The sequence below is a fragment of the Sporothrix schenckii genome (assembly GCF_000961545.1).
Source record: "Sporothrix schenckii 1099-18 chromosome Unknown Cont49, whole genome shotgun sequence".
NCBI classification, from domain to species: Eukaryota; Fungi; Ascomycota; class Sordariomycetes; order Ophiostomatales; family Ophiostomataceae; genus Sporothrix; species Sporothrix schenckii.
In genome coordinates this window covers 2,453,229-2,466,608 of record NW_015971150.1, presented here as the reverse complement: position 1 = coordinate 2,466,608, position 13,380 = coordinate 2,453,229, and the positions used below count along the sequence as shown (strand labels likewise).

The 13,380-nt window shown below is 52.8% G+C and overlaps 3 protein-coding genes across 3 annotated transcripts; all 3 read left to right on the top strand.

The window, feature by feature from the left end:
- Positions 1–529: 529 nt before the first annotated feature.
- Positions 530–983, top strand: SPSK_10973 (uncharacterized protein; the record flags this gene model as incomplete). Its single annotated transcript, XM_016737194.1, has 2 exons — positions 530–539; positions 628–983. 2 exons carry the CDS (start codon positions 530–532, stop codon positions 981–983), a joined length of 366 nt encoding a protein of 121 aa, XP_016583312.1.
- Positions 984–1,903: 920 nt separating this feature from the next.
- On the top strand, positions 1,904–3,484 carry SPSK_05209 (uncharacterized protein; the record flags this gene model as incomplete). The annotated part of the gene is made up of 1 exon (XM_016731959.1): positions 1,904–3,484. One exon carries the CDS (start codon positions 1,904–1,906, stop codon positions 3,482–3,484), a length of 1,581 nt encoding a protein of 526 aa, XP_016583311.1.
- An 876-nt stretch (positions 3,485–4,360) lies between these two features.
- SPSK_05438 (uncharacterized protein) lies at positions 4,361–5,339 on the top strand (the record flags this gene model as incomplete). The annotated part of the gene is made up of 3 exons (XM_016732184.1): positions 4,361–4,374; positions 4,432–4,577; positions 4,666–5,339. 3 exons carry the CDS (start codon positions 4,361–4,363, stop codon positions 5,337–5,339), a joined length of 834 nt encoding a protein of 277 aa, XP_016583310.1.
- Positions 5,340–13,380: the final 8,041 nt, after the last annotated feature.

Here is a 13,380-nt window from a genome sequence, read left to right as displayed (position 1 = left end):
GTGGAGCCGGGGTTGCAGAATTTTAACTTGCTGGACATACATCGAGCTAGATGCAGGATTTAATTAAACGGCGAAGTCCTCGAGCCTGCCCTTTCGCATCTCTTATTCAATCCATGGTATAGGACTGTTCCCTTACAGAGGACTGCTCTGCCCGAGGCAGTTCATTTGTCCGATTTGTCTTACGTCATGTGCGCATTTGACGTTTCAAAATTTGGCACTCAGTCATTGCACCATAATCGAAGACCAGAGAGTTAAGTAAACTTTTTGTGTATATCATTACTCGATTATACATGTGTGGCAAAGCCCGTCTTGTAAAGGCTACAGTGTTTGGCATATCTCTTGGTATTAGTTGGTGTTGAGCAACTCAAAGGTGATTTGAATTAAGCAACCTTTTTTTTAAACCCCAAATAAAACCAAAAAAGCACACTAATTAATTAATTATTTTCCGGCGCACCGTCTTCCCCGTCACATACCACACCTCCTACCGGCCGCCGGCACTCCCACCTCCACCTCCACCTAAGGAGGCGGAATGGGCCACCGTACGCCAACGGTGGAGGGCCCGATGGCAACAAGCCATAGATAAAAGTAACGCCGGTATCACAGCCAACCAAACACCATGCTGGACAGCCTCGGCCGTCCGGCGCAGACACTTCGGCCTCACCAAAGCCGAAAGTAGCTTACTAACGCAGATCCGCTCCGGCCACATCGGCCTCAAGGCATACCTCTTCCGGAAGGAAACAGTGGACTCCCCGGAGTGCCACTGCGGCGGGGGAGAAGAGACCGCGGCCCATGTACTCCTAGACTGCACCGACGTGCCACCACGACCCCCTGACTGGCCCAGCACTATTAACGAATTACAACAAACGCTACACACCGGCCGGACGGCCAGACCACTCCTCCGGTGGCTCCTTCGGAGCGAGAGGCTGCCGGAATACCGCCTCGCCCGGGAGCTCGAGCAGTCACCTGCCCCGGGCTTACCGTAGTCATTCCCCTCTTTCTTGCTATATCTCCTTTGTTTTGATTTGTTAGATTTTATCTTTTGTTTCGATTCTAATTTTCGATCTGGATTTGCTTTGTTTTATTTACTTTCCTTATTTGCAACACCTACGTCAAGGCTGCTGCGCGTTACCGCTACATAGACATATTTGTGTATAGCACTGTGGTAGTTTTTTCCCCATGAGGGTTCTGCCTAGCCAGACGCCAATAGCCAGGATTGGCTGAGAAAGGCGGATAATAATAATAATAATAATTAACTATTTTGTTGAATTTCACCCTGACCATAAATAAAATAAAAATAAAAGACAGACTGCATGACTAACCCCCAAACTTTCATAAAACAAACAGTTCATTATTTACACACTCTGGAGACTTGCAGCCCATCTCGCAGAAGAAACCCAATGCGGTCCATATTGTTGCCAGTATATGCATCCAAAAAGCTTCATTACCTGTAAATCAGCAAACTGTGAGACCCTGACCAACATACCCCTGAGACTACGAGCCCAAACATAAAAATATGGGATTTATTTCCCAGCGCTGAGAATCGGCCGTATTTCTCTCTTCTATTTCGTACGGAATGAAGTTTTCAGAAGACAGTTTCGTGATCGAGGTGAGATTTATTAGTTGGCCAATCAGAGGCCAAGGATCCAACGAAATCAGTCCCCACAAATCCTCCTTCCTTTCGCATCAGCAATCATCAGCTGTGCCTGCCATTTCTGAATCCTTGCCGGCACCCTCCGTTTTATATATTTTTATATCGCGCACTTTCCTGGGTTTGGTTTGTTTCCTTTTTGAACCTCTGGCAGAACAAATAGAGGCGACGACATATCTGCGAGAGACGTGATAGAGCGGATTGGAGCGACTCAAAGTGCACTCGCGACGCACATCACACCGCACACAAAACCCGATGTCGCGCACCTCGTCGGCCGTGAAGGCGGTGGCAGCGGCCGAAACGACTCCCCTGCTGCAAGACGCGGCAGGACAAGGAGACGGAAATGGACTTGTCGGAGGAAACATAGACGCCGGCGTGGCGACGGCGGCCATGATCGTGCCCGCGTCCGCCGACGAGGACCGGCCAATGGCCACGACGCAGGTGGCGCTGCTCTGCTTTGCGCGGCTGCTCGAGCCGATTGCGTTCTTCTCCGTGTTCCCGTACATCAACCAGATGGTGCAGGACAACGGCGGCGTGGCATCGTCCGACGTGGGCTTCTACAGCGGGCTGATTGAGTCGCTCTTTTCGCTGACGCAGGCGCTGGTGATGATGGGCTGGGGCCGGGCGGCCGACCGCGTGGGCCGCAAGCCCGTGCTGGTGCTTTCGCTGGTCGGCATGGCGAGCGCGACGGCACTGTTTGGCACGGCGCGCACGCTGGTGCAGATGGTTGCGTTCCGCTGCCTGGCGGGCGTGTTTGCGGGCACAATTGTGACGATCCGGACGATGCTGGCCGAGCTGAGCACGCCCAAGACACAGGCGCGGGTGTTCAGCTGGTTTGCGTTCAGCGGCAACCTGGGCTTGTTTGTGGGCCCGCTGATGGGTGGCGCGCTGGCGACGCCGCTGGGCCGGCCCAACCCAGACGACCCGACCGACAACGTCCCCTTCTTGGTCGCCTACCCGTATGCGCTGCCCGGATTTGTCGTGGCTGGTCTCGGGTACCTGGCAGCGCTTCTGTGCGCGCTGTTTGTCGAGGAAACGCTGGTGGTGAAAAAGAAGAAGACGTCGTCGACGCCGACGACGACGACGACGACGACAACGACAGTCACAGCATCGATTGCCAATGACGACGAGCCCGCGGCGCCGCCGCCGTCCATTGGCGATCTGTTCCGGGCACCCGGTGTCAAGATGGTGCTCTTGATCTACGCGCAACTTATGCTGCTCGCGTTCTCGTACACGGCGCTCGTACCTGTGTTTTGGTTTACGCCCGTCGACCTCGGCGGCTTCGGCTTCACGCCCGTGCAAATCTCCGCCATGATGGGCCTTGTAGGCGCTAGCCAGTCCCTGTGGCTGCTTGCGTTCCCGCCGCTGCACCGCCGCATCGGCACCAACGCGGTGATTCGCGCGTGCGCCATTGCCTACCCGTGCTTTATGAGCGGGGTTCCTTTTATGAGCCTGATCTTGCGCGTCTGGAACGCGCGCACCTTGTTTTGGATCGTCGTGCCTCCCACGCTGGCGATTGGCAGCGGCGTCAGCCTGAGCTTCACGGCCATCCAGCTAGCTGTCAATGACACGGCCCCCTCGCCGCAGTTGCTGGGCACACTCAACGCACTGGCCCTGACGGGTGTGAGCATGATCCGCGCCTTCACGCCTGCGCTCTTCACGGCCTTGTATGCCATCAGCGTGCGCAATCAGCTGTTGTGGGGCTATGGCATCTGGGTATTGATGGTCCTTATATCGTTGGGTTTTACCCTGTCAGCGCAGTATCTGCCCGACTACGATGAGCTGAAGAAGGCGCGGACCGAGGCCGAGGCAGAGCCCAACGAGGCCAGAGAGTAATGGGTGGGCAGCAACACGGCCGGAACCGCCAGTTCTCAGTTCCCACCATCGAGCTAGGACAGCAGGCCAGGCCGACGATGGGTGTGACAGACGGTGTGATACACGGTGAGGAAGCGGGGGTAGTGACAGTACAAGGTCAACATTTCTGGAAGGGAGTCTAGGCCGAACCCCAAGACACATGTTGTGCATGTGGAGTGCATCTGGCTGCATCTGACCGTCCCTGGCGAACATGGCTGTATCAGCACATAGTCTTTGGTTATCATCTTGGACACAGGTGGCCAAAATCCTTCAAAGTGGAGGACGTTGGGCTCGGATGTGCACAGTTGGACAGGGTCTAGACTTCGTCTACGCGTTTATCCATTTTTTTTGCATCGGCGTTTTCGGCTGTATTAGAAACTTCTTTACTTATGTCCCCTTCTCCACCCCTTGATCTGTTGGAATATTTTCATTAGACTTTGATCTGCTTTAAATACCTCTATACCTATGTTACCTCTATGTATTCTTGAGCTCGTCGTGGACTCCCATTGGGCATCCATTTCGGAGTCCAGAATCCGAAGAATGAGCGCTGTGTGCATTTGCCAACTTTCTCAACAGATCCAATGACGTCATCCCACCACTTCCCGCTCTGTCGTTTTCTCTCTTTTCATTTCGCTCTTCCCTCTCCTTTCGGTCCTCTGTCCAGTTCGTCTATTTCTGTCTTTTGTACCACCGATGATGACGATTATTTGCAGGTTATCGGACATGCCTTAGTCTTGGCCCAGGCAAAATCAAACCCTACGTCCCACGCCCGCCCGAACTCCAGACCTGAAGCCGTGCACTACATGCATTGTTGAAGACCACGCGTGGCCAAGCCCCCAGTCGTCTCTCCGTGCGACGATGCTCCTCCACCCGTCCATATAAGTCCACGACGCCTTCCGTCCTCCTCTTCCGGTCCATATATTCTTCAGAGACTCTGCACGAACACAAACGAACACAAACGAACCCATTGCGGCTGCTGGGCTTGTCTCACGAACCATCCAGTCTGTCGTGGACATACTGCAGAACTTCCAGTCTCCAGTCCCCCCTTTCTCCACTGTCAAGAACAGCATCACAAGTGAGTGATCCTTGTCGTCTAGCCCCATTCCCTCTGCAACCGTCCATTGCCACATTGTAGATCTTCCAGTGTTGACCGCAACTCGCAGTGCCTCGTCACCGTCACGGCAAAAAGTACCTCTATCTGGAGCCGCCCATCCACGGTTCCAAGACTGTCCGCACTCGCGTCACCACCATCGTACCGCCGCCTCGGGAGCCAGCACCACCCCCGCCGCCGCCGCCTTCACTGCAGCTGCCCCCGATCATCATCCAAGCACCGCCACCACCTCCACCTGTCCTTCTCCCCCCACCGCCATCGCCATCGCCGCCACCGCCGCCGGTGGTGGAGCCCGACGAAGAAGAGGACGACACCATTGACGTTATTGCGGTCGACGTCGAGCCGGAAGAGGTGAAACCCAAGAAGAAGAAGAAGAAGCCTAAGAAGGATATTGAGCGCGAGACCGTCTATGTGGAGCGTGAGCGTATTGTGCCTGTCCATGTCCCCGTGCCCATGCCCATGACTGTCCAGATGCGTCGTCGCAAGCCGTCTCCACCGCCTGCGTCGCCTGCTCCTCCACCACCACCACCGCCACCGCCACCAGCACGGACGCCTGAGTACGAAACTTTTCGGTACGTTGACGCGCCGCGGCGGATGATGCCCTCACCGCCACCGCTACCGCCTCCGTCGCCGCCACGCACCGAACAATGGGAGACGCACGACCGGATTGTTATCCGCGAGCGTGAGCGTGAGGGGCGTCGGCCCCGAGATTACTACCGGTATTAGGCGTGAAGGGGTATGAAGGCGTGATGATGAATTGTGGTGAATCGTGGTGAATGAATCTATGATATAATTAGCGTTGTTTCTCTTTTGTCTTGTCATCTCATGAACCTTTTTCTTCTTGTCTGCTTGTCTTCTTTTATTCTTCCCATTATGTTTTTTTCGATTTCTCGTCTTTCCTAATGTTAGGGCTTGGTGTTTGTATAATTTTGGGTTTCGTCATCAGTAAAGGTCTGCGTGAAGACTACCAAAACAGTGAGTCAAAATACAGCAGAATAAAATCAAAAGAAGAATCTATACTCTCAACATACCGACTGCTGTGCAATGCGTCTCGAATGGCTCGAATAGGAAATAACAAAACAGCGCTCGTTGGTATGACGCGTAATATCACTTTTAACGTGATGTCTTGGGCGCTTCCGCTTGTAGACTGACTGAGCCATCGTGTATGCGGAGACACTGTGCGTACAATGCGGCCTGCGGACCTGAAACAATGGAATCAATACGTTGTGCTCGTGACCGCCTCGATGGGGGCCAGGAAGTGGCAGCAGGGATCTGTGAGCGGCAAAAGAAAGACGCCCGAAGGTCTGTCAGGCCAGGGTGACTGGAACCGGGGTGCATTGGCTCTCGTGACTCCTTCCGGTTGTAAGGTGTGGACTCTCTATCTTTTTTTCTTTTAGACGTGCGTTTTCTTTCTCTCGTTTCTTCTTCTTTACCCGCCTGAAGCGATCTCATGGCTTGGCCCTTGTTGCACCCAAAAATAAAAACACTGGAAACAATCGAAAGAGGCTTTTCCCACGACGAGAACGAGAGGCCTCTCCGTCCTGAAACCGATTCGAGACTTTTTCGATGTCGGACAGCCACAATGACAGCCGCTTCCCACCGCTAATTATTATACTTCCTCTGATCGTTTTTTTTTCTTTTTTTTTTTTTGGTATCCGCTTTCGCCGTGTATTCAGTTAAAGCTCGGCTATGCTTGGTGCCGTCGATATTGATTTGGCTTCTTAAAGATCTTGTGTGCCTCACCGGCGACCAGACTGGCCAAAAGACGTCTCAAGTGACCACACTTTCTTGCACAACATTCCATTGTTTCAGCAAGTGGGCTCTGGCCTAAATTTTGATCGTGGCATGCCACCCTTCTTTGGTAAATGTCCATATCGGGAAATGTTTCGTTCGCAAACATGGACTAGATTTGGTGTTTCCAGCGCTGGGAGTATCCATCCTTGCTCGCTCTTCCTTTGTCTGCATCCTGTTCTGCGGCATTTGTCGATTCTCTCCTCATGAGCACATCCTCTCACCCCCGACACTTGCATGTTTGTTGTGCATATTGCTGGGGATGTGGCGTCTGGAGAGCGTCTTCGAGCAGGGGCACTTTGCAGGGAAGGGCAACGAAGAAAACAATAAAGAAAAAACAAGAAATGGGATCGAAGAGCAAACGGTCAGGTAACGATGAACATGTCTAATCGGAGAACAAAGTATAAGCAAAAGAAAACGTCAACACCTTGTTGAGTTGTGTATGCAAGCACCATTCTGTCCCCAGACATATTTGTGAGTAGTCTTGATATCGTTGTAAAAGACGGGCTCATCGATTTATCGACCTCTCCTGGTGCTATTTGCGGAAGATCCAGCCTTCGATGTGTTGACGAAACCAACTCCTGCGAGCCACTGCGCAACTGTGATGGACGTGATGAACTGCTGGTTATTTTTTGCATCTATTTTTATGATAGTAACACGTGCTCTGAACATGCAGACTGCGAGGCCATGCGGGTTCTATTTCGAGGTCTTTTGTTCTTGGCCTTGGTCTTGCCGTGTGTAGTTCATTATCCGGTGCATCAGTCGGAATGGCAGTCCTTATAGATCGACTTTAATTTGCATCCCCCTTCTAATCATGTTGTTTGTTCGATCCTGTCTGTTGTCGGCTGTCTGTTTGTGCTGGAGGCTCCTGGACGTTCCGTAGTCGTCAGCGCCGATCGTGCCCCTTCATTTTGGATATATCCACGATGTATCTTGAGACTCCTATCCCATATCATCATTTTCATATGTGATATATGGGCACTAATTCTGCGTATATTGCAGCCGGACCCGTCTCATATTGTCCATTTGCGCAAACGACCCCCACACACTGCTTTCTGTGTAGTTTGTAGTAAGTAATTCCTTTGCGTACCGAACTTTGTACTTTGTACGACGTCTTCATGCTGTGGCAACTTTTGTCCGCTTACCAGAACTGGGGCACAGTCTTCTCGCTTCGCCTCAAATAGAGTGCAGGATATGAGCTTCTGATCTGCAAAAGCCAAGACCAAGGCGAAATAGAAATCGCCATCTGCCAATATCGATGCCGGTCGACTCCCTGGGGCGCAGGTGGTCCGGAGAACATCGTACTCGCATGTTAACAAGCTCGCCCCTGACAAGCCACTCGACACGACACGTCGAGCAATTGTTTGTTTTGCGGCTTGCAACAGGGTAGCCTTCCATGTGCACGCAAAAGGCAAAGTCAGCAAATGTGAAAGCCGTAATACGGGATAAAGAGCATTGGCCTTCCCGACCCCTCTTGCTTTTATCCCGTTTTGGAAACTCGCATTGTCATCCCCGTGTTTCACATCTCTTGACAGCAAGGCGCCGCAAAACAAAAAGATGAGACGAAAAAAAAAAAAAGGTGGTATTGTTACCCGAGTGTCTCCTAGTACGACGATAGAAAGCACAGTGGGACAGAATCTGGAAATTGAAAAAAGGGGATGAAATAAACAAACCATGATGGGGAAAAGGTGTGCCTCTTTGCCAACACTAATGTCGGGGGCCGACACGTTTTCCAAGCAGAAGCGGTCATACCTCGCCTCGCTTTGACCAGGTTGTCTGCTGTGCCATCGTCGCAAAAGCAAAAGAACGGAGCTCGGAATGGTGCAGCAGTCGAGGCAAATCCCCCCTTTCAGTGGTACAGAATTTAAGCTTCTTCTAGGATTCGAGAGCTCGGTTCTCTCTTTGCGCATGTGTCTGTCTCTCCCGCCTTTGGTGCGGAACCAATTGACACATCTTTGCGAAGAAGCAATGCCTGAGATTTATTTGACGCCGTCGGGTCCTGACTGGTTCCTCAGTCTGTGTGAAGCGGTGCATGCATACTTCGCCCAGCCTGCTAGGCAAGCCCCCAGTGCATATTTTAGAGCGCAATGGTAAGATGCTCATTGTATTGTCGTCGATACTTTGCGAGTTTGAGGCTAGAGCCGTCGTTCTTCCCCAGACAGACCGTGTTTTCTTTCATGTCATGCAGTCTTCGCCTGCTGGCCCTTTCAAAGTGGAGGTCTCCGGCCAGTAGTCGTCGTGTGTGCTGGCTCCAATGCGTGGGATTGTTTTCGACGTAGCCTGGCCAAGAGTTAAATTACGTGCAGCAAGACCCGCCCTTGTCTGCTGGATATCACGACTGTGGCCCAGGCTTCGTCTCTGTTTGGCTGCCCTTGGCCGGAACATGCTAGCAGCGTTGACGGTGCTGGCACCACTAGGGGGCACAAGTGGTCAGAGGTGTGCCACGATACTCAAATGGGACCGTTGTTGCGGGTTGTGTGGCACACCATCCTGTAATTCGCCGGAGGTATTTATTCTCGCACGGCTCCCAAAACTAATTGCCATCCCCAATTCATGTGGCCAGCGGGTCATGCTGGCTTTGGCCTGGGCCTGGGCCTCACTAAACATCCCCTTTTCTCGATCGATTAAGGTTGGAGCTGTCACACCGCTTCCCAGAACTAACGACGCCAAACAATATGTCAGGGGACAGTGGATGATTGGCCAGCACAGCTTTCACCTCTAGAACCGCCTTCGCCCGCATTTGCCTAAGGCGGGCGTGTACTTGTATTCCGTACTCAGCACGCCGTATATGAAAGCAAAAAGTCAAAAATGGGCGCGGCGATGGAGTCTCGATTGATGGATAGAGAATCCACGAGCCGAGATGGTCTTCCACGTTTGAGATGAAGTTCCCGAATCAGCCCGGAAGGGCTGGCTGGTGAGCCAGGATTGCCCGGCGGGTAGGTGTTGCCCCTGAATCTTTCGATGCGGCCATCTGCTTCCTCAGGCCCACGTATATTTGGGGATGCTCAAACGAATCGGCGCTGTCGCGTGCGGAAAACGCCGTGAGGTGTGCCGTTTCCCGCCTCCGCTTCCTCTCTTCTCATTCGGTTTTTCTGACCCTTCTCCTCGGTTGCTTTCATGTATCACTTCGTATGGAGTCCCTAACGATGCCCTGCAGGAGTCTGTCGTACTTGTAAATGAGGAGCCTGCAGCATTGTCCTAGCTTGTGCCCTTTGCAGATCGAAATTGGGTCTGTGGCGATTGCGAAATCGCTCCAGATGCTTCACATGATCGAATGCAAGCCCGTGAACTCAGAGTGTGTTCTTTGGCAACGGAACGGCAGGGATCCGCCAGGGGTGGAGGGGACAGGGGCTGGCGCTGGAGAAGAGCAGGGGTTGGATAGTGGACGTGCTGGCATGCCAGATGATTGGATAAAATCCCTGGGCTAAATCGAGTCGTGCTCAATGGAGTATTGGACTATGTCCTATTGCCGCTTCGAGTCGTTCTTGGTTCACGTTTATGTCTCTTTCCCCGTCAACCGTTGACGTTTCCTCAATACGAATAAAGCAGCAATCAAGGACTGGGGCTAATGCCACTTACAACGTAAGGGACGTAAGAATCTTTGCATATCCTCACTTCTCACTTGGGCAGATGGAGTACGCTGGTGATTAGCTTGTTGCGTAACTTCCGTCAGAGCTGTCCGAATGCCGCTTGTCGCCGCCCTGTTTCCTTTTCCAGCAAGCTTGTCTTAGGCTGGTATGGAGTGACCAGGACACTGTACGTGCAAGGAGAAATGGAGGGAGAGAACCTTTGACCCGTAGTCAAGTCGCTTAACAAGAATTGGCGAGATGGAACGGGGGAGCGCCTCAGAAGGCAAAGAACGGCGGCAGACGACGTCAGGGGTTGGCTGGAAAAGCTGGCAGTGCGATCCGCGCCACTGTATTTGCGTTTTTGTCAGCCTGCGAGATCGCGATGGACACAAAAGGATCACACACATGAAAGATCGATTCCAGGCTCCCTGAGGCCCAGTTAAAATCAGGACCGCCAGTGCAAGCACGGCATGTGGACTTAAGAGCCTATGTCGGTCGACCTGGTTTGTCGACTTGTACAGTTGTACCAGCGCAAAGCTGTTGGATACGAGCGTTTGCGCCAGTCGGTTTAGCGGTGCGCTTGTCAAACTATAGTATGAACATCTGGAGGCTGGTGGAAGAATAAGCTTCTTTGGGGAGGTTGGGTCCGCTGTCTGTTGTTTTTCTTACTTGATGTTCGCTGCCAAGGAATCGAAATTGCGGTGCATCGACTTTCGTTTTTGGAGCACTCGCCTATGTGTCTTTCGTACATGTAAACTTGTGAAAAACAGGAAGCGACGCTTCACATCTTGCGGTGTCCCTGAACATCATACATTCCTGCGATGGCAGCTGCATCCCCCGCCTATATGGACCGTGCGAATTTGCTGCCCGCTGAACTTGGGTTGCCGTTGGCCGTTCTGTGTTCTTCTACTTTTGAGGTCGGCTCTTATTGACACGTGCTGTTTCAGAGGGGTAGCGAAATGAGTGTGCTGTTAAAGGGGGCACTCTCCACAGCTCTACCGACAAGCGGACTGCAATAGACGTTATCTGCGGAGCGTTTCTAGTCCTGAGCAGGGGCTCTGTTGCTTGTCCCAGGCCGACGTCGTAGTCCTAATCACCGTGTGCTTCAACCAGGGTGACTGGATGTGAGAAGCCAGCCAGCCACAATGGGAAATCGCTGCCAAAGGGTTCCTCCATTTTGAAACCTGGCGCTCGCTTCTCATTCCAGTAGCAGGCTCCACCAGAGCCACTGTCAGTGCCTATCCATAATACAGGCCCTGACTTTTGATGAACCAAGCTCCTGTGCATCCGTATGTCGTAGTGGAGGTCGCAGACCTGGCAGTGCAACATCGAGGTGAACTTTTGTTTTGCTCGGACGAGTGCAACACAGGCGGTGTTCGTACTCCATCTCAGACTCTGTACGAAGTACAAGTAATAGAATAGGTAGAGACGATCCGCGACTGGGACAATGTCTTGCTCCCAAGATAACGTGAGAGTCTCAGATCACGACCGGTTGCTAGCAATGGTCGACTGGCCAAGTCTGCAGAATAGGCCAGCTCTCCGGCTTATTTCGAGGCTCTTCCAGAGCTTGTTGTAAGATAACTCACCTTTTGAAAAGCACCATCCCCGTGTCACCGTCTCTGGCAGCCAGTTCAGGGGTCATGTTTTCCTGCTGCAAGTACGTCGTAAATACGTCTTTTTGAGTCGTGCTGTGTTGCAGTATGATTTATGGTGGTGTCCAAATCCCGAAGAGGAAAGGTAAATAGGGGCAAACTGCCCGGGTCCTCTTCTCAAATCGGGCGAACCCTGTTGCGCACGGCACTGGACTCCGTAAGAAGCCTAGTCCACCCGCCTGCGACGTCAGGAGGGTCGTACTTGCGGGTCCTCAGAGTGATACAGGCCACACGCAGGTGTAAGATATCTCACGCGCTGTCTGGGGTATTCGACCGTTGTCGATATGGCAGTATTAATACGGCTGGCAGCGCGTTTTGCGAGTTTTGGGGGCCAGCACCACACTAACAACAGTGCCGTTCTGTCGAAACATTCATGGCAGTTGGTATTTGAGGTGTCTATGGTGTCGTATGGGTGGCGGCGAGCCGTGAGATACGTGTCGGGGAGTGCTGCTCCAAAATACATGTCGACTTGAACAGATCCCCCCCCCCCCCTTTGACTACACGCGAGCTTGTTTATGTATCTCGGTTGCTCTTACTGGTTATTGCTTAGAATGCACTGTTCAAGACAGGGAGCGACGCCAGCGTATACCAGTTCCTGCCATGTTTGTCGTATCTTCCAAAGTCCACCAGCACATTCAGCTGTGAGCTAAAAGGAAGTCGCTGCCAAACCGTTTCCCGTTCAGGTAATCGCGACTAGGCCCGGCCGTACTTTGCATGACGGTGTCTCTGCTTGGGGGCGCGCCAGTGCTCGTAATTTCCTTTTTTTTTTGTTCTGGCTTGTCAGCAGGTTGGAAGGTGGGTATCTGTTACTCTCTCCAGTCTTTGCTCCGGTGTCCACCTTCCCAACCTTGCCACTTGGGCCGAACACTCCCTCCTCTGGGATACTTCGAAATACGTGTATTTTGACGTCTGCCTTTTCAGCCTCCTGATGCCTCAAATCTCTTCTCTGCCACATCACGACCAGCCCTAATTACCACGCAGCGGCCACACTCTGGTGTCGTCCATATACCAACGCACGACACTCCCCCGTACTACCGCCTGGTCATCGATTCTTTTGCTTGGCTGGCGCGAAGTGGCCAATAGCCAATACCCCAGCCGAGCCAATCCGGCAGTCTGTAAGCCGGCGGTTCCACGTCCTTTGACCAATTTTGGGAGGCGATTTTTCTTAACCTGATCTGGCCTGCCTTGTTGTCTGTCCAGCCAATTTGTCAATTGCTCCGACTCAAAAACTTTATGTTCTTGTCACTTGACCCGCTTGCACGGCCTTACCGTTCACAAGAATCCTCACGCCGCATCCCCCCCCCGTCAATTATTGCAGTAATACGAATTATCTTCGCTGCTACCGCCTGCCGTCCCGCTGCAACTGAGTATATGCGACGTCAATCAGGGTTATCCAGGCATCTCGAAACCTCCTGTGAGGCTGCCCTGTGGTTCGCCGAGCTCAGACCCTCGCTGGGTCCACGATTGTCGCCCACTGCCTTGGCTTTGTTTCTTGTCTCGCACAGTGGCTACCCTGTTGCTCCTCACATCCCGTCCTCCTCTTGTCCTTCGTCCTCTTTCTCTCTCGTCGTTTCGCCCATTGGCTGTCACTCGACGTCTCCCGCTCGCTTCCATCCCAACCCGACCTTTCCCTCCCACTCCTCCCACACCTCCCGCCGCGTGGTGACGACACCCCTTCCAGCCTCCAGTCTCTGACTGGGTTGTTCTCCTGCATCGTCTCAGGCCGCCTCTCTGCCCGCGTGCGCTTTGCAAACC